Here is a 21,684-nt window from a genome sequence, read left to right on the forward strand (position 1 = left end):
AATTAAAATGAGGCAATAACATTGTTGACACCAAATTAAGATAATTAAAACTCATCTACCCGCTTTGAACACTTCGTTTATATACCAGTTTTTAGCAGACTGCAAAACAGCTGAAGAAAGTTTTAGAACTCTACAGAAGCTTCCCTAACAATTTCGTCACTGTGACGTTCTGGAAAATTCTATACTTTTATCTGCTACATAAATTATTATACAAGTCGGTTTAATGACTTCAGTTATATACAGTATATAGCATTTTATGTAATTGTATTAACAATATATATATATATATATATATATATATATATATATATATATATATATATATATATATATATATATATATATATATATATATATATATATATATATATATATATATATATATATTGTTAATACAATTACATAAAATACTAAAATGCCTTCATAAATAACATTTCAAAGTGGTTTGTGCCTGACCTTTTTCAATATTTTAATGGAATAAACTTCATTTTAGTCATTAATAGGCAAAAGTTCATTCATTCGTGCTACAGGAAATAATGTTTGAGAAAAAAAATCAAAAAGTCATCACCCTAATATATATATATATATATATATATATATATATATATATATATATATATATATATAAATATATAATTTTTAATTGGTATTTAGAATTAAATAAATTTGGTTAATAAGTTTTTTCATTTGTTTTAATAATTTTTTAAAAGATACTTATTTTATGAAAATAAGCATTTAGAAATAAGTTCAGTTTTTTTTATTTAGTAAATTTTCTTGATCTAAATATGTAATAATTTCAAACTTTTTGTTAACAAAATATACATTTTTGAGATATGTTATTATAGGTAGGCTCAGTTTTTAGAATAGACCAGTTTAATTTAAAGTTAATATTTTTTTCTTTTAGTTGCCAAATACATTTTGACAGCATATATAACTAAAAAAAAATTATTTTCAAGTATATTTTATAATTATATAGAAATGTGATTTATTTTACTATAGGAGGATGAATCCTGCTTAAATACAACACATTGAAATTTGACTGATAGCATGTTTAATTTGTATAGTAAAGATAAATAAAACTGGAGAAATGAAGAAAAAGAAAATGTTTATTTAACAAAAATGAAAATATTGCGAGAAAGAAAAAGATTTAGATTGAAAATAAATAAATTAATAAAATCAGCAGTGGTCTTTAGTAGACTGTTGACAAAATGAATTTAACCGATTTGTTTGGAAGAAATAGAAATTAATTTATTAAATTCTTTTGTAGTAAAATTATTATTATTCGAAATACATTATAAATCAATGACAACAAACGCATGGACACAAGTTGGATTAACAAGTAATTTACATAAATTTATTAAGAGCAGCTAAATAAGTTTAAAGATTATGGTAATTGTCGAATGTTTATATACATCAAAATGAATTGGAAAAACCTTTCCGATTGGTTTTGAAAACATCCTTTGTGATATTATTGGAGTAATATTTTAAATTCTAGTAATAAATTTTCGTTAAATAGGACTTGATTTGTATTGATTATCATTATTTAATTTATCATAATTTTTTATCCATTTTGTTTTAACAATAATCATCCAGTCAATTGATTTATTAATTTTTTGCTTGTTTAGATATTATCTAGATAATAGATAATGCAGCTAGATCTTTATCTGTACATATGTTAATAATTAATTTCCTTTATATGATATAATTTTTCATATTTAAGTTAATTTTTGTTTTTTTTGTATTCTTTCTTCTAATAATTTTTATTAAAGTTCTACATATTTTAAGCTCACAATTAATTTTTTTTGTTTTAAATGAATTGTTTTTCTCTGTTTAACATTCTTTAGAATCACTAAAAATTTTTGATATGAAACAAAATATAAAAGCAAAATAGAAACTAAGATACAGCTGTTGTAAAAAAATTGACTGAGTTATTAAAAACAATGATGAATAATGGTGCTGATTAATTTAGTTTAAGTATACAGTATTTTATACAGTTTTTTATAAAGTTGATATTATATATGTACTACTGTGATCAAAAAGTAAGGTGAATTTTGAATTTCCCGCCTTATTCGAATCGTCCAATCTTTTTTATTTTTAAGTTGGTAGGAATGTCATTAACATTTGCGCCAAATTACATGTCAAACTCATAATTACTTTTTTTTGTTTACGCTTGTTTCTGAAGTACCAAAAGTGCATTCGGCTATTTTCACGATGTCTAATTTTGTTGAGCAAGAAGTGCTATTAAATTTTGTTTGCGGAATGATATTTCTGCTGCTGAAACGTATCGAATGTTGCAAAAGGCCTTCGGTGAAGAAACTATGTCTCAAAAAAATGTTTACAAGTGGTACAAAGACTTCAAAGAAGGCCGAGAATGTGTTGATGACTTGGAACGCTCCGGACGACCATCGACTTCGATTGATGATCGCCACATCAACAAAATCAAAGAATTGGTGCTTGCAAATTGTCGGTTAACCATTCGAGACCTTGTTGACATAGTTGGAATATCATTTGGGTTGGTGCAAGCGATTTTGAAGGATCAGTTAGGCCTCAGAAGACTCAAATCACGTTTGGTGCCGAAATTTCTCAATTTCTTTGAAAAAGAGCGTCGCGTTAAAACGTGTGAAGCAATGCTTTCTGACTATCAAGACGTCTACAAACAAATTATTACTGGCAATGAGACTTGGGTCTACGCATACGACCCTGAAACAACCGACCAATCGAGTGAATACCGTGAAAAAGGCGAGCCGAGACCGAAGCAACCACGTCAAAGTTGCTCAAAAATCAAGGTCATGTTGACTGTTTTCTTTGATTATTGTGGTGTCGTGCACTACGAATTCCTTTCAACTGGCCAAACTGTCAACAAGGAATATTATTTAAGCGTTATGCGACGTTTGCGTGAAGCTATTCGCAAAAAGAGACCGGATTTATGGGCCAATAACTCTTGGATTTTGCACCACAATAATGCGCCTTTGCACACAGCACTGGTTCTTCGTGAGTTTTTCGCCAAAAACTCTACCCATGTTGCTCCACGACCACCGTATTCGCCCGACTTAGCACCGTGTGACTTCTGGCTGTTCCCAAAGCTCAAGAGACCACTCCGGGAAAATCGTTTTGAGTCCATTGAAGAGATCCAACGTGAATCGGCACGCGCATTGAAGGCTATCCCTACCGAGGACTTTTCGGCATGCTTCGAAGACTGGAAAAAACGTTGGCAAAAGTGCATTGGGGCCGGGGGGGACTATTTTGAGGGGGACGATACAGATTTGGAAGAATAAATAAAGATTTTTCATTTTATAAAAAAATTCACCTTACTTTTTGATAACAGTAGTATATATATATATATATATATATATATATATATATATATATATATATATATATATATATATATATATATATATATATATATATATATGTATATATATATACGCTGCCAGTTTCTCTTTTTTCAGAATCGTCAAGAAGTTTTTCTAATTTTTTGTTCTTTAAGAACATTGAGCACTTTCTATTTTCTATGTTTTGTTCTGAACATTGAGCACTAATTTTGTAAAATACACTAACACAATTTACATCTAATTTAAAAAATATTTTGCAAATAATAAGTATTCAAGATTTGAATAATAAATAATGTGGTTTGTTATAAATCATTATATTATATACTAATTCATAACATGTTATGAACTCATGATATATACTCAAAAAATTAGAAAATTTTCCTGTCGGACTGTTTTAGTCACCGCTTTATTATAAACGATTAGAAAAATCCAAGGAGGTTTAATACACAGGAGACGGCACGGTATATACGTTTATATAAAACGCGCTGGAGCCAGTTTTGAAAGTCAGCCGCCATCTTGGTTGACCCAAAACATTTTTATATTTTGCGCAGAACTATGGAGAAAACACAGATGAAACGAAATCAAAGCATTGCAACAAGTCAATAAATAATTCGCCAGTTATACTTTCGAGGTTATATTATGTTACAATGAATTGTTTGCTAACTGATTATCTGGTTCAGCTTATTCCAAAATATATGGAATACTGAAACAGACATTCAGATAGTTGTATGTCAACAAAAAATTAGCAATTAGTTTTACACAGTATGAACGTTTCTTGTGGAAATAAAAACAAGCGTTTGTGAATTGATATACTGACTGCAAAATTGCATGGCTCCTTATATTTGACAAGTATAATGAATCATTGCTGTTGTGTTCTACATTGACACAAAATGCAAATGTCATGATCATCTTTTAAGGGAAATATCAATAATGCACCTTTTGTTTTCAAGTTAATGCATATTGTTCTTGTTTGCTACTTGTATTTAGCGCTGAAATACATGTTTCACAGTGTAGCGAATTCCCCAGAATTTCCCCTAAATACAGCAAATCCTGCAATATAAGCCACAATACTTTGTGAACATGTAGACAAACAACTAGTATCAGGAACTAAAAAATAATCATGATCAGTAACAGAGTTTTCTAGTAGTTCAATAATCCTATTTCTGGTAGTAGAGTTATTCAAAACACAAACAGAAGGAACATCAATGTTTTCAATGTTTTAGTATTTACTGGAAGCAGTCAAAATAGGTACAATTTCCAATAGCAAACAGTTTCCACGAAAAATATCTTGAATATCATTATGTACTGTTCCAATAAACTGTTTTGCTGAAGGGTACTTGCAAACCAGGAAATAGTTTACAAATTTGAAATTTAATACAAACCAGGATAAAGCTTACAAATTTGAAATTGAACACAAAAAAAAATTTGTGTTAATTTTCAAATTTTCTTTTGAATAACTTAGGGTAGTAAAAGACATGCATTTAAAAACACTGTCAATTCTGGAAGGGGGATTTCAGAAAAATCACTTAATAGTTTTTTATTGAAATAAATATATTATATGTGAGTTTTTTTTTTGCAATAAATATACTACATATGATTTTTTATTTATAACTTTGTCATTATTTTAGATATCAGTAGTAAAATTTTCAGTAGTAAAAATTTCTCGTTTGTTTGATATCTTTATTACTGTGTTTATAACCTCACCAATATCAAAATATGAATTTATAAACTTTCATTTTTATACTTTGCAGACAACTTGGGAAAATTTTCTCTCTGTATCAACCATTTACATAACATTAAAATGTAATGCCACCAGTACAATCTCAAGATGGCATGCCAATTTAAATCTGTTTGTCAATATTTATCATTTTATTATTATTCAGTATAAATCATTAAAAGCTAAATAAAAAGTTATAACTTAATTATATATATAATATATATATATATATATATATATATATATATATATATATATATATATATATATATATATATATATATATATATATATACAAACACTTAAGCTATAGCTTATTATCTTATATACATGTAAATACATCTTGTTTCAACTCACAAACATATGGTTTTCTTTTCACAAGAATCTTTCGTGTATCTGAAATACAGTCTCTGTTGGTAGCATGTTTAAATACAGGTATCTGAATGTCTTTTTCAGTATTCCGAATGTTATTGAAATGAACTGAAGAAGACTATCAGTTAGCAAATAATTCTTTACATGATAGTATAAGTTACCAAGCATAAACTGACCAATTATTCAATCATTTGATTGCAATCATTGCAATATTTTGATTTGGTTTAACAAAGTTTTAAATAAAATCCTTAGTTCCGCGAATTTCTTTTCAGTTAACCAAGATGGCGGCCAAATTTCAAAACTGGCTTCAAAAAAGTCACGTTATGCCGTCTCCTGTGTATTAAACCTCCTTGGAAAAATCCCGCGGGATCTGAACGGCACAATTTTACGTCACCCTTCAGATAAACGAAACAAACCCGAAATTTACGGAGGCTGGCCTTAAACTACATGAGTATGCATTATTTTTTAGTAGGTGTATTTTTTAATGGGATTTTTTATAATTCATTTTATAATGCAAAACCTTTCAAAAAGTTATTCAAATTTAAAATTATCTTGCAAAATGCGGCCAGGTATTTCATGTTTTCGTTTTTCATATTTCATATATTATTTCATTTGTCATAAAAGGCACATACTCAGGGTAGTTAAGGCGAGTCAGTAAAATTTTATCCGAATATTCCAACAAAATTCCTAACTTTGACAACCTATAACTTAGGTTTTGAATGAGATGAAATAAATTTGAATTCAATATTTTTTATGAAAACTATATCTGCTTGTGTTTTTTTTTTTTAAAAAAAAGAAGAATGTGTAGACAGTATCTAGGGTTTTTGTAAAGTGTATATTTGAGGTATTTTGCGATTTTGCTCAATCGGTTTGCATCAAATTGACATAAATCAAATTACAAAATATCCTTAATTTGGACATGATTACAGATCAAAAGAGATAGAACATTTATAAAGTGTTTAAACTGATAATTTTATAAAAAACATGTTATTTTTACTCAAAATTACTATGTTACCTACTTATTAAGTAAAAGTTCACAAAAAAATGAGACGCTGGGAGTTGTAGCTCTTTTTCTTCTGTTTTCTAAATGAATTTTCTATTGTTTAAATGTTTTTGCAATAATTAAGATATTTCCAGCGCCCAGCAAGGTCTAAATTAAAAAATAGAGTCCAAGAACATGAGATTTCACAGGTCTGGAAGTTATAGCTAATGCGCAAATAAACGCGTTTTTACAATAAAATATCTAATGGTTTATTGCAGACCAGATATTTACCGGAAATATCTTGATTGTTTAAACTAATAACCGACTGACGGCAGTTTTTTGAAAAGCACCTTAACTACGCTGTGTAATACCAATTTGTTTTTGTCAAATAAAATTTTGTTTATATATAGCTGGTAAATCATGTTATGTTAAAATTAAAAGCTTAGTTATTCTTGCGGTTTGCCATAAATTGACTTTGCTAAATTTTTTAAAACTGTGATAAAATATTTTTTTCTTTATTGAATTTACATTCATTTTATGAATAAGTTATTTATCCTTAACTGTATATATTTCTGTTGTTAAACATAAAAATAGAAAAGTCTATAATATTCATAAACTAGAAGTCTACAGCAATATAGTAGATAGAGTAGTTCCCTGGACATGAAACCATTGCGCTTTAGATAGCTACAAAACTAGTTGATATTTTGTATTATTTATTATATCTCTAGTTATACATGTACTAAAGTAGATAAGTAAATGATCTCAATTTCTGTATAATCATCAGCGTTATTAAGATATTAAGAACGTCTATCTATATAAAATTAAGCTTAAAACCTGATTCTATTGCTGTTATCTTGAATAACTAAAAGGAAGTTGATGTGACTGGTTAGATGAGACCAAAAGTTTTCGACGAATCCGACAGACTTTAATATAATTTAATTTCTATTGTTTAAAACAAAAGATTTGTAACAATGCGCAACGAGAATAGTTCGCAAAAAAACAATAGGCTGCACGTCCATCTCTTAAAGGTCCATGAATTTAGTAAATTCAAGTCTTGCCTTAGGACCAGGGGCCAATGCTATAAACAATTCGAAGTTTTTTTCGAGAAAAAAAATCTTTCGTAAAAACGCAATTTTTCACGTACGAAAAAAAGTTCGTAATCTCGAAGAATTTATCGCTGTTTGTATTTTTTTCGGCCATTGCTATAAAGCATAAAACGTATACGTCACTAAAATTCACGAACTTTTTTATCCGTAATACATAGTAGTTATATAATAGTAATTTTTATTGTAATTTTTATTTATTAGGCCTAATTAATGAATTTTATTAGTCATTAAGTATGCTGTGCTGTCTATTCTACTTTTATGAATATTTTTACATTCTAGTATTTGGTGTTTAAAAAAGCTGTGTAAAATTAAAGTAGGAACATAAATTTAATTTTTTCGGGCGAAGACTTAGATTTCGAAGTTGCAGAAAATTAGCTTCGCCACCGATTGCCTCGAGAGGTTGGTGTTTAAAACATTACTTAAAATTACTATATATATATATATATATATATATATATATATATATATATATATATATATATATATATATATATATATATATATATATATATATATATATATATATATATATATATATATATATATATATATATATAATGATTTTTTATCGAACAAAATCAGAAATCAAACTAAATAGGCGCAGAAATTATATTTTTGTTTTGTTTTTCAATATCATTTTAGTTTAATGGTCGCTTTTTTAACGAAGATGTTTCTGACAACGTTTTTCGAGAGCAGTATCGAGTCCCAAGAGCTGTATTAGATTTTTTAGAAACTAGGCTTAAAGATGATTTGCAACATTATACTAAGCAATTTGCAACATTATACTAAGCATTTCTTCAATTTATTGGCACAAATGTTTTTTTTCATGTTCTCAGAGACTGTCATGGAATCTTTACCAACACAATTTATCGTATTATACAGTGTAGGAGAAGCTATTTTCAATGTTAGTGTATTAAGTTAATAAAACTATTGGAAGTATATATATATTTACATATATATATATATATATTTACATATATATAAAATTGATATATACTATACATTACATCATGTTATCACTGTTAATTTTATATACTGTAATATATCTCTGCTGTTTTTGAATAGAATGATTAAATTGCCATTATTATTACCCTTGTTATATATCATTAGCACTGTTAGTAGCTTACTTTACATTAGTTTATAACTATTTGTATATAAACTCGAATGTAAAATCTTTATTTAGAAATATGATTGATTGATTACATACTTATATTATGTTAATATATACTATATATTACATACTTATACTATAACATTTGTAATATATATATATATATATATATATATATATATATATATATATATATATATATATATATATATATATAAAATATAATGTAGCAATACATATTTTTATTTAAATAGTTTGCTAATTAAAACATACTAAGCTTCCCAAGAAGAACCTCTTTGTTTTCTCTGATCTTTATTGCTAGTAACATTTTAAGTTCTTTAAACAGCATTTTATTTTGTTGTGTATTTGTGTATTATTTTGTTGTGTATTTGTGTATTATATGGCATATTTATCAACTCTTTATACTTTTCTTTAGTCAAACACTATGAAAAATTTGTTTAACCAGAATTACTATCGAAAACCTTCATAAATAAGTATGGAATTTTAAATTCATGCATGCATTGTTAACGAAGCACAACAAGGAACTGAATAATCGATTAAATGCAGATTTTAAGTAATTAGTTTATTATGAAGTTACCAAAATCCTTTTAAGCTTTATCTATAAAATATCTGCATAAAAACACAAACAAAGAATGTTCAATGATTTTGAAGCGCTAACGTTGTTCCAGCAATGGCCGCCAAAAATCACGAAGAAAATATCTAAAATTGAGATCAAAAATCTATCTGAAGTTTTTTTTCGAAAAAACGCATTTTTTATCTGAAAAGGCGATTCCCTTGTTCGTTTATAGCATTGGATTTAAAAACGAAGTTTTTATCTTAAAAACGGAATTTTTTGAATGTTTATAGCAATGGACTTTTTTTTTCTTCGCTTTTTACGGTAAAAACTTCATGTTTTACGGAAAAAACTTCGTTTTTTATGTTTATAGCATTGGCCCCAGGATAGAAATGATACTGTGTTATTCTGTTGCGGAAAGTTCTAGAACATTTAATGACGTTATGGATTTAATAGTTTTATTAGTTTTCATCAGTGAAAACCAAAGAATTGTAAATATGTGTTTGCGGTTATTTATGACGGTTTTTGAAGGATATTTTAGGAAAAGTATACGGTATAAATGGAGGAGAAAATTTGTATAAGGGAGTGTTTTAGTGAGGAGAGAAGAATATTGCTATTTACTGATTTGTAAAATGCGAGGAGAAAACTACATACTGATATTGTTGTTATAACTCGAGTTTACTGAGAAAAGAGAGAGTTATTATCATATAAAGTGAGTTTGAAATATTTGCTTTTCTTTAAAAATCACCGGTAATAATTGATTTAATTAAAATTTATTAACAAGGTTGAAATATAACCTAATAATGTAATTGGTGGATATTCAAGTTCTAATGCTGCTAATTCAGCGATTGAACATGAATAGTGAGATTGCAGCCTTTAAATACTTTCAACAAAATTTTATTTTTGATACTATCATAATATTATTGGATTGCACTCTTATTTTATAATAAATCACAAAAATAAGCACCTTTTTAAAAACTGCTGATTTTCTTGAGATTAATTTTTTCGCTAAAAAAGGAAATAGCAGTTTAAATGTGTTTAGTTGATATTTGGATTAGTACCTTTATGCTAACTTGTTATGATCTTTTCATAGAGTTAAAAAAAAGGATGTTAATTGTGGTAAAGAAACCATTTTTTTTGTCTTTTTCTTAAAACATTTACCGTAGATTTCCCTAATTCCGAACAAAATCGTACTTAAAGTTGAATAACTCCGCTTGCTTTTTGAATTTCATATTAATTTTTTTAAATAAATAAACTGGAACCTAATCTGAATTTAACCATATTAAGCTACAAGTATATTATAAAAGTATTGTTTATTTTTAAATTTAAAAAGTAAAGTTTTCGTTCGGAATTAGGAATACATGTTTCAAAATTCCAAACGTACATATCAAATCCCAAAAAATGGCATTCAACTTTAAAAAGTAAATAATTTATGCTAGCGTAGACCTCTAGAGTTAGGTAAAATTTAAAATTACTTTTATTTTAGTGTAAGAGTATAACATTGTGTTGGTGCAGTGTGTGCATTATCTATTTATTAGATCCTGTCTTCCATTACTTTTTTGTAATCAGTTAAAAAAAAAAACTTCACAGTCACTGCCTGCTTCTGTCAGTTAACCAGAAGAAATCACAGTTATTAGTATCAGGTTGGTTGCAGCCTTAGTGAATGCTTCCCCATTAATCAAATAGGAAGATTGTAGTGCTTTTTAATCATATAGCAATGCAGTTTTATCCTTTACGCAGTTGTATTTTGAAATGGCAGTAATTCAAAGACTGAAACTTTGTTCATTGTAATTTTGTATTGTAATAATTGTAATAATTTTTCTTTCGCGATCTTCATTTTTTTTAAATTTTGACATTTTTTTCTTATTAACAGACGTTAAGATAAACAAGTCGTTTTGAAATTCAATAAAAAGGTTAAAGGCGTTTATTAGTTTCTAGGTTAATGTCGTTTAAATACTTTTGTTAAATATTGTTGTTAATTAATTGCACGTAAAAACGCTAACTTTTTCAAAAAAAAGTGCATTCCAAAAACTGTTCGGAATTAGGGAAACGTTTTAAATATGCAGAAAAGTACTGCTTTTTAAGATTTCTTACGAAGCATTGCTAATTTTTGACTTCTTTTTTTCAGATAAATAATCACCATCAAATTCTACATCGAACAGTACGCAATTAAAATTCTCTTTTTTAAGTAGGTTTTATTTTTGTTGGTTTTTCAGGTTTTTAAAAAGTCTTTTGTTATTAAAAAATTTAATGGTATCAATATATATTTTGAAAGTATTTTTTCATATTCTCATTACCCAAGTCTTCAAATTTATTAATCAGTTTTCATTTTGAAAATCCCACAAAAATAAAAGATGAAACAATAAGTGAACTAAAGCTGTTCGGAATTAGGGACTGCTCGGAATTAGGGAAATCTGCGGTAAATTTAAGGAATTACCTGCTACGTCTTTGGAATGATGCTTCATCAGTGCCACTTTCTTATATCCAATTGTTTCTGGGGCTACTCGACTTTTTTCTTTAATGATAATGCAAATTTTTATTAAAAAAATAGTCAAATTCTTTTATAAAAATAAAATTCTCAAGAAAGAATCAAATGCTTCACAAGAATAAGATGTTTCATACTCGTTTATCTAATTACACTCGAAAAAACTTTCGCGCCTACTTTAATCCAAAAAAACATTTTTTTAATAATAAAAACCAGGCTGCCAATGTTTTGCTTTTTAGTACAAAATCACCTGGATATTAGTTTCAAAAAAATCAATCAATATAAATCGATCAATATATTTTGTGTTAAAGATGTTACAAAAAACTCAGGTCATTGCAAATAGTAATTTATTAATAATGACCTAAATAAGATAAAGAAAAGAGAAAAGAAAAATGTAAGAAATATATAAGTCACATTATTAAAGTATAACTTTGCAAAAACCTCTAAGTAACATTTTTAGAGAGACTTTTAAGAGTTTTAAAAAAAAGCACTAAGTGCCTTATGAGACTTCCTAAACTCTTTAGCTGACTTTGAAAAATGTAAGCAATCTTTTTTGCTCTCAACGTTTTGTCTTTAATCCATATTAAAGGTATTTATCTGGGCAAGCTTCTCATCCAAAGCTACTTGTTTTGCATCTGTATTATATATGTTATAAGTTATGTTTTTTCATGACGCATGCATGTAGTTCTTTCTACAACTGATGAAAAGTGCTTAAAAAGTAGATTTTTTCAAAATGGGCAATAGACAATATGTGAACATGCATCTTTCAAATCAATCTTGTGATTGGTTTCTGCTGAATAATACATAATGTTCTGTAGCATGTTTTTGTTTTAAGAAGTATTTTGATTCTGATTTATGTATCATGAATTGATTTGACAAAAAAATTTGTCATTGTGTTTTATTCTATGTAACAAACAGTTTGTTGAGTTATATTATTTTCTGTCTTTTGTTAAAACAAGTTTAATAATATAGTTTGATTGTCTTACATATTTGAATGAATTTTTTTTAAATGTTTCACAAAGTTTGATGTTTTACTTAACTCATCAGTTCTGAAAGCTTTTTTTGACAAAAGTTGTCTGGCAAAGAGACATCTTTTTTTTAAGTGCATAATTTTTAAGTTTAAATACTCTTAATTTCAGTAATTTCATAACACATATCTATTTAGTGGTCTTATTTAGTGGTCTGTTGATCTAAATACTTATTATATTAATTACTTATAAATATTTTGTTAGCCCTATACTGTATGGTCTTTCTTATACTTTAACAAACTAAAAATAGTATATTTGATGTCACAGGACAAGCAATATAGCTTTAAGTACTTAGGTTTTAATTCAAATTATTTAGGCATTTAATACAAGTACAATTACAGTACTTAATTTATGTATTTGAAAAATACTTAAGAAGAATTACAGAAATTTTGAAGACATTTGTTTAGTTTTGTTGCTTGGTTATGATTGCAATGTAATATACTGTTAAGAAAAGCAAAAAAAGTGATAAATAGAAAATAGTTTAAAGTATTTATATTTTAATTTTGAAACTTTTTGTTCTTTTTTTATCTTAGAAACTAAGCTGAACTTTATGCTTGAAATTTTTAATGTGTTTCCTTATGTGCTATTTTTTATTAATTTTTTTTAAAAACATTCTGGTGTTGTTATTGCAAGAATGTTTGTAACTTAGAAGTTCTTAAAGATATGACAAAGACCGAAATACTAAGAAGAATGTACACAAACAAACTCAAAAATAAATAACTTTGTAAAAATAGACATAAGTTTCATTTAAATTTCTTCCTCTCATTTTTTATAATTAACTAGATAGTTCACATAGCAATATAAGAGTACTATAATAAGATTATAACTCATAATATTGTTTTTTTTGGCACTATTTTTAACAAAGCACAATAACCGCTTTTAAAAGTAACATTCGTATTATTTTTAGCAGTCTAAATATTTTAATGAAAAATGCAATTATTTTGAGCTATAAAATTAGATAACTACTTAGAGTTTTAGAAGTTGCATTCTATAATGTTATAAAAACAAATTAGTATTAAGTTTTTATCATTGTTATAATTATTATTATCATTATTATTGTTATTGTTGTTATTGTTATTATTATTTTTGTTATTATTGTTATCGTAAGCCGGGGTAACTTTGTACCAATTTTGATAAAGAAGTTAACTTTTTGAAAAAAAGGAACATTTTTCCAAGACTATTTTGATGCTCAAAGTTGTGCATTATTAATGTCATTTAATTAGTAAAATGGTGTATTCATTGTATTCACCAACTCCAAGATTTTATGGAAATAATTAGGTGGTCAATGTTACCCAGCAATGGGGTAACTTTGTCATAGTAAATTGTTTTTTTAGCAGGGGATGTAAATTAAGTGTTTTTAACCACATTTAATGTAATTTAAACTTACAGTTAGCATTTATTTCAAAAAGGGGTACCTAAAATGTGTCAAGAAAGTAAATAAGGGACAATAGAAATAAATATAAACAGTATTAAAGAAACATATTAGCTAAAATAATTTGATTTTTTGAAACTATTTTTTAATCGAATGATTAAAAATTTTTTTATTATATGTCAGAAAAAGCAAAAAAATAAGAGTACTAAAAAATTAAACAAACAACTTTTTTTTAAATTTAGGCATCTCTTCAGTAATCTATCATAAATTCAATAAAGACTGATTCACCTTAAGATGCTGTTTCAAGGTAGAATTCCTTCAAGATCAAGCCTAATATTGTCAAAATAAGTTTTTAATTGTTCTTTGTTTATAGCTGCACGTTTTCTTTTAACATTTGATGCAATTCTATGGGTTAACTGTGAATGTTTCATAAAATTTGAGACCCAATCATCACCAGGAATATTGTTTTAAAATACTTTTACAGTACGATTTTGCGATTTTAAATAACTAGCTACTAACATTTTAACATCAAGTTTATTTAATGGAAATCCCCAATCACACATAACCTTGATTCAAGATGAAAATAACTGCTCCTCATCATAAGTAAATATGGTTGGTGCACCAATGCATTTTTTATGCTTTGACTTCATTTTATTATGTATAGTGCTTCTTGGTATACTAAACCTTTTTGAGGCTTGACGAATAGACATAACTTCATTAATTGCACCCATACACTCTTTCAAAAGAATAGTATTAGAACAAGTGTTGCAAGCATGTTTTCCAACAATATGCTTGTTTTATTTTTGAGGCATTATGCTTTAAACAAAAGTAAATATAAACAACACAAGCAAACTGAAATATAGTAATTTATTAAACTATTATATAACTTTATTAAATGGCAATTAAATTTAAAAAAAAGAGTCTATAAATTTTAATTTTGTTATAAAATTAATAAAATTATGATTTAGCAACAACAACAACAAATAGTTTAACAAGAAAATATACTTTTTTTAAAATCCTAAAATACATTCATGCTAAAAGCTGTTTTTCAAAATAAATTATTTGGATAACATACTTCAAAAAAATATTATTTATGATAAATAACGATCAGACTACTTTAAAATAAATATTATTTACATTACCAAAGTTACCCCAAAAGGGTATAAACCTACGGGGAACTTTGACCACCCTTTAAAAAAACCAGAATGTTGTTACTTGAGCCAAAAACTTTTCGCTTAATATTATCTGAATGTTTGTCTTTAAAACAGAAGAAAAACTGAGTTGTTTGCTATCATTTTTATCTTTGCCCAGAAAACATTTTGTTTTACAGTTTTTGATTGTGTTTTACCATGTTGTAGTTTTCATTCTTTTTCACTTATAGTAAAGAGCATTTGCAACAAACTTCAGATCAAAATTTAAGCAAGAAAGATTGCATTTACAAATAAAACAAAATTAGCAAAACGCTACTTAACTGTTTAAAAGTTACAGATGTTTAATTAAAATTTTTAAAAATGGCCAAAGTTACCCCGCTGGCCAAAGTTACCCCGCTGGCCAAAGTTACCCTGGTTTACGGTATTGTTTTTATTGTTATTGTTATTGTTGTTGTTTTTATATATTATTATTATTATTATTATTATTATTTTTATTATTATTATTATTATTTTTATTTTTATTATTATTATTATTATTTTTATTATTATTATTATTTTTATTATTATTATTATTTTTATTATTATTATTATTTTTATTATTATTATTATTTTTATTATTATTATTATTTTTATTATTATTATTATTTTTATTATTATTATTATTATTAATATTATTATTGTTATTGTTATTACTGTTATTACTGTTAATATTATTGTTATTATTATTGTTATTACTGTTATTTTTACTGCTTTTACTTTACTGTTATTTATATTGTTAATATTGTTATTACTGTTAATAATATTGTTATTACTGTTATTGTTATTGTTATTACTGTTATTAGTATTGTTATTACTGTTATTAGTATTGTTATTACTGTTATTGTTATTATTACTGTTATTAATATTGTTATTACTGTTATTGTTATTATTACTGTTATTGTTATTATTACTGTTATTGTTATTATTACTGTTATTGTTATTATTACTGTTATTGTTATTATTACTGTTATTGTTATTATTACTGTTATTGTTATTATTACTGTTATTGTTATTATTACTGTTATTAATATTGTTAATGTTATTATCATTATTATTACTGTTATTAATATTACTGTTATTGTTATTATTACTGTTATTAATATTGTTAATGTTATTATCATTATTATTACTGTTATTATTATTACTGTTATTATTATTACTGTTATTATTATTACTGTTATTATTATTACTGTTATTATTATCATTTTTATACAAAAACTTTTATTAAGAAATGTCAAAAAAATTTCAAAAAATGTTTTTTCAACTTGAAATTGTGTTAAAATATAAATTTCATATATAATTTAGCACTAAACTGGTACAATATTTTCTATTAATATTTATTTTTGACTATAAACTATTTTTAGCTAGTATATATGATTGTGTTTAAAAAATTTTATGAAGTAATTATCTTGGCTTAAAGCACTTGAGAGAGCTTGTAGTAATAAAGGAGTTATTGGTGAGACAGATTATGCCACGATTCTTTATTAAAAAGTCCGTGCTAAAATATCAAGGATGTCTCTATTTAGCTTAAGAATGGAACCTTCTCACACTGAAGCTAACATTGTTTAATAACTTACAAGAAAATTCTATATATATTAGAGAATTCTAAATTAGAAACAATAGAGACTTGTGTACAGCAATTTCTAATATTAGAAGGTCAAATAATATTAGCTGGTATAATTATGGCAAAACAAAAAAAGCATTATGAAGCAATTATCACTTGGCATAAAACACTAGAAAAATCTGATAGTGACAAAGTTGTTATCGGTGATACTGACTATGCTTCGATACTTTATAAAAAAGCCCGTGCATATGAAAAGCTGGGATTTCTATATTTAGCTCGGAAAAGTTATAAAGAGGTTTTAAAAAAAGAACCTCAACACACTCTAGCTAAAAAACATTTCAAAACATACAAGAAAATACAAGAAAGTTATAAATTAGAAACAATACAGAAAAATGTACAGCAGTTTATAACGTTTGAAGGTCTACAAAATAAAGAGACAAAAACTAGCATTTTAAAAGAGATGGAAAAAACTGAATATGGAAATTTAGTAAAGCAATTTGCTTACAAAAAAACTGAAGAAGAATTAAAGAGTTTAGTAATCATACTAAATGATCTTGGCTATTTAACTACTAAGTTAGGAGACTTAAGTGAAACAATGGAAGGAGAGTTGAATGTAAAACTTAAATATTACACAGATGCAGCAATATTTTATCAATATGTTATAACAATTATAAATGAGAAGTTTAACAAAATAACTGCTGAAGATAAAATGACATTTATAACACAACAGAAGATTTATCCACAAGAGCAATTAAGTCACTTACAAGAACTGATATTCTCAACAATTGTTGGAGCTCAAGAAACAATGCCATTTTTTCAACAAGAAAAAGATAGTAATAAACAGTCATTGAAAAAATTACGGAACAACATTGATCAAAAGCTACAAAGCGCTGAAAATATTCGAAAACAAGCAATTAATAATCAAGAAGAAAAACAAAAATATCAGGGATTATATGTAGAAGAAGTAAGCAACTTGTTTAAATCAATAGCTGATGACATGCAAAAGTTTTTAAGCAAACTATATTGTGATAGTGAACAAGATATTGGCGGGCCACCTTGTAAATATGCAGTAATAGGACTTGGTTCAATGGCACTCCGTCAGATGACTCCGTATTCAGACTTAGAATTTGCTATTCTCACGGAAAACGAGGATTACAAACGAAGTAAAGATCCTAAAATTAAAGAGTATTTTAAGAATTTAAGCCATTTGGTACACTTTAAGGTAATCAATTTAGGAGAGAGTATTATTCCTACTAGTAAATATCATATTGATTTGAGCCACCTAGTACATAGAGGAGTAAATTTTGATTTCAGAGGTAAAACTCCACTTGGTAGGATAGATAATGACAAACAATGTGAGTTAGTGCAAACAATAGATGAAATGCTTAAATATGTGCGCAATAAAAAGGATGAGGCAGAACATAGAGATAAGAACTTACCATATATATTAGAAAATGTTTGTTATGTGCATGGCGATAAGCAGCTTGTTATTAGCTATAAAGAAGAGGTTACAAAGTTTTTGACCAGTAAAAGTGAAAGTGATGAGCAAGGAAGATTAAACTGTGAGATAAGGGCTATAAAGCTGTTAGAAGAAGGTAGGGTGGAACTTAATTATCTTCAACAAACACCAGGTTTAAAATTTAAAGAAAATCATTTTGAAGGAGATCTACATAGGCTAGCACCTAAATTTGGCGCTGAAAGTGAAGGGAGATTAGTTGATGTTAAGCAGGAAATTTATCGTTTACCTGACCGCCTAATATATAATCTTGGCTTATATTACGGTATAGAAGGAGACAGTAACTGGGATATAGTTGATAAGTTAAAGGGTGAAAAGGTTATTACCCCAGAAGCAGCATTTAATTTAAAAAATGCACTAATATTTGCTACAACCCTTAGATTAAAGACCTATTCTTGCCATAAAACCCAAAAAGAGTATATGTCTGTTTCCAGTAAATCTGCTGAAACTGAGTTTAAAGTAAAAGAGCAAGCTAAACAAATGTTTAACTTATCAGAGGAAGATTTGGGCGAACAAGGTGGTCTTTTCCAGTATTTTTATACTGCACTGCCATTATATGAAAGATTGGAGGCCTTCTGTGATCGATATAATTTACTGGCTAATGCAGATCGTCATGCTTTTTTCCATAGCAATGATTTTTATGTAGATGATCGTGCTAATAAAGGACTCATCTATTATCGATTAATGCAATATAAAAAAGCTCAAACTAATATAGAGCAAGCATTAAATGACCCAAAATATTACAATAACTTAAAATTAAAAAACATTTTAGGTAGGATATACCTAAGAGTTAATGACTATGAGAGAGCTATTGAACGATTTGAAAATTGTTTAGATCAGTTAAAACTGATCTACAAGGAAGAACCTCATCCATATGTGGCTATATCTTTAAATAATCTAGGATTTGCTTACAGTGCTAAAGGACAATATGATCAGGCAATTAAATATCATGAGGATAGTCTAAGAATGATGAAACTGATCTACAGGGAAGAACCTCATCCAGGTGTGGCTAGCACCTTAAATAACCTTGGTATTGCTTACAGTGCTAATGGACAATATGATCAGGCAATTAAGTATTTTGAGGATTGTCTAAATATGATGAAACTGATCTACAAGGAAGAACCTCATCCAGATGTGGCTAGCACCTTAAATAACCTTGGAAGTGCTTACAGTGCTAAAGGACAATGTGATCAGGCAATTAGATGTTTTGAGAGTAGCCTAAAAATGAAGAAACTAATTTATAAGGAAGAACCTCATCCAGATGTGGCTAGCATTTTAAATAACCTTGGTATTGCTTACAGTGCTAAAGGACAATATGATCAGGCAATTAGGTATTTTGAGGATAGTCTAAATATGATGAAACTGATCTACAAGGAAGAACCTCATCCAGATGTGGCTAGCTTCTTAAATAACCAAGGTTTTGCTTACAGTGCTAAAGGACAATATGATATCACAGTACCAAACAATAAAGGAATGTGGGGAATCATGTCTAAAACACCTATAGAAAGCATAATTTTAAAAATGGAAAAAGAGACTGGAGAATACGTTAAAACCTTTTCTGCTAATAATGTGACTAAAGAACAAAGACAACTTAACAATTGCATGTTTAAAAAAGTTGAAAAATTAGTAACCCTTGTGTCCAAGCTTGAAGAACAGGAAGAGCATAAATATTTTATGAGTGAAGAAGTGTCACCCAAGCACTTGCTAAATAGCTTATACTGTATGCATGCATTTGCTAGTTATGATCTTTATGACAGGCATAATGGGCAAAATGTCCGTGAAATAATACTCTGCTCCAAAAAGTTAATAGAGCAATATGTGTTACATAGAATCGATGACAAATTTAAAGATAAAGTCAAAACTAATTTTGAAACCCTAAATAAGGATAAAATATATATAGAACTTGATAAATTTAAACATTTACCAGAAATGTATACAAGTATTATCTACCTATTAGGTAGGACTTATATCTATCATGGTGATAAAAATGATGGTGAGAAATATTTTGAATTATCAAAGTATTTAGGAGAAAAATTAGGACTTTTTGAAGGATATTTAAGCAACAGAAGTGGACTTGGGGTAATAAAAATGTGTCAAGCGGAGGAATATATAAAAGAGAAAGAGTACCAACAAGCAGAAGGTAAATTAAATGAGGCTATAGAGTTATATAAAGAACTAAAAGTTAACAACACAACATATAAGAATGAATATAAGCCTATAGGAGAAGGAGAGTATAAGGAGGTTACCCCGACAAAAGATGCTCACAATCAAGTAGAATGTAATGAGCGGTTAATTAAATGCTATATTCAACTTTTCATGCTACCAAATAACGAGGAAAAGCAAGCGGAATATGTTAGTGAATTATCCAACCAGTTTATTGGCAGCGATGAATTTCCTGGTATATTAAAGCAGTTAAAGGATATTGCACCTAAAAAGATAGCCACTATATGTAATAGCTTAGGACAAACACTATTAAATTTATTTGACAAAAGAGGAGATTTTAAGGAGTTTAAGGAAGCAATCGTTAAGGAACTACAGTTGCCATTTATGAAAGAAGGTGATTTTACAGAAGAAACTGACTTATCATTCATTAAGCGAATATTTACTTTGGCAGAAAGCAAAACTAGGGAGGGTGATTTTGCTAAAGCAGATGCCCATAATGGGTTAAGTGAGGTGTGTGAAAGACAGCTTAAACAAGAAGAAGTACAATTAGAACCTTTATTAAAGAAACAATTGGAAGATGAAAAATCAAATCATGAAAAAATAAGGGATGAAATAAATGAGGCATTAAATAGAGGAACCAAAAAAGATTTACAAGTGAGGTTAAACTAGATACCGAGATAGCAGCCAGTTCTTGCAGAGATAGAAACAGAAACTGCCAGTTCTTCTACTATTACACCTGCAACATTCCGAATTGTATCTAAATCAGCTAGTTTATTTAAACCACTAAAGCTAGAGCCGCAAGAGATCTTGCCGGTCTAGAATTCCATATTTAAAGTTTGAGATTGTTTTTCAAATTGTGCTTTAAATGCATCAATTTATTTTTATTTATTTTTCTTTATTTTTCTTTAATTAATTTTACATCTTGATAAGCAATCTTATTTATTTCGAATTTTGTTTGTTTTATTCTTTAGTTTCAATGCGGTAAACTTTTTTTAGACTCAACAGGCTTTTGTTTGTTGCTCTATATAGTGCTTTACACTGCATCGTTTGTCTTACGAATTCTATTTTCTCTCCATTGTTGGTTTTTACAGCCAATTTAAGTTTTTTGTTTTCACTTTCAAGACCATTGAACTGGTTACAGTTGTCTTCAGAAACTTTAACAACTTTAA

General features: G+C 27.2%; 1 protein-coding gene and 1 pseudogene across 1 annotated transcript; one reads left to right on the forward strand and one right to left on the reverse strand.

Annotated features, from left to right (window-relative positions):
* Window positions 1–14,361: 14,361 nt before the first annotated feature.
* On the reverse strand, window positions 14,362–14,894 carry LOC149894113 (uncharacterized; annotated as a pseudogene).
* Window positions 14,895–16,637: 1,743 nt separating this feature from the next.
* LOC149894114 (uncharacterized) lies at window positions 16,638–21,461 on the forward strand. Its single transcript, XM_090097031.1, has one exon. The coding sequence runs from the start codon at window positions 16,955–16,957 to the stop codon at window positions 21,182–21,184; it is 4,230 nt and encodes a 1,409-aa protein (XP_089953157.1). The 5' UTR covers window positions 16,638–16,954; the 3' UTR covers window positions 21,185–21,461.
* Window positions 21,462–21,684: the final 223 nt, after the last annotated feature.

The sequence above is a fragment of the Hydra viridissima genome, unplaced genomic scaffold (genome assembly GCF_058129835.1).
Source record: "Hydra viridissima isolate aposymbiotic clone 2 unplaced genomic scaffold, HvirCarnegie_v1 scaffold_1, whole genome shotgun sequence".
In the NCBI taxonomy this organism is placed as follows: domain Eukaryota; kingdom Metazoa; phylum Cnidaria; class Hydrozoa; order Anthoathecata; family Hydridae; genus Hydra; species Hydra viridissima.

Coding starts and splice junctions, on each gene's coding strand:
- LOC149894114 (XM_090097031.1), top strand. CDS start 16,955: ATGGCAAAACAAAAAAAGCATTATGAAGCAATTATCACTTGGCATAAA.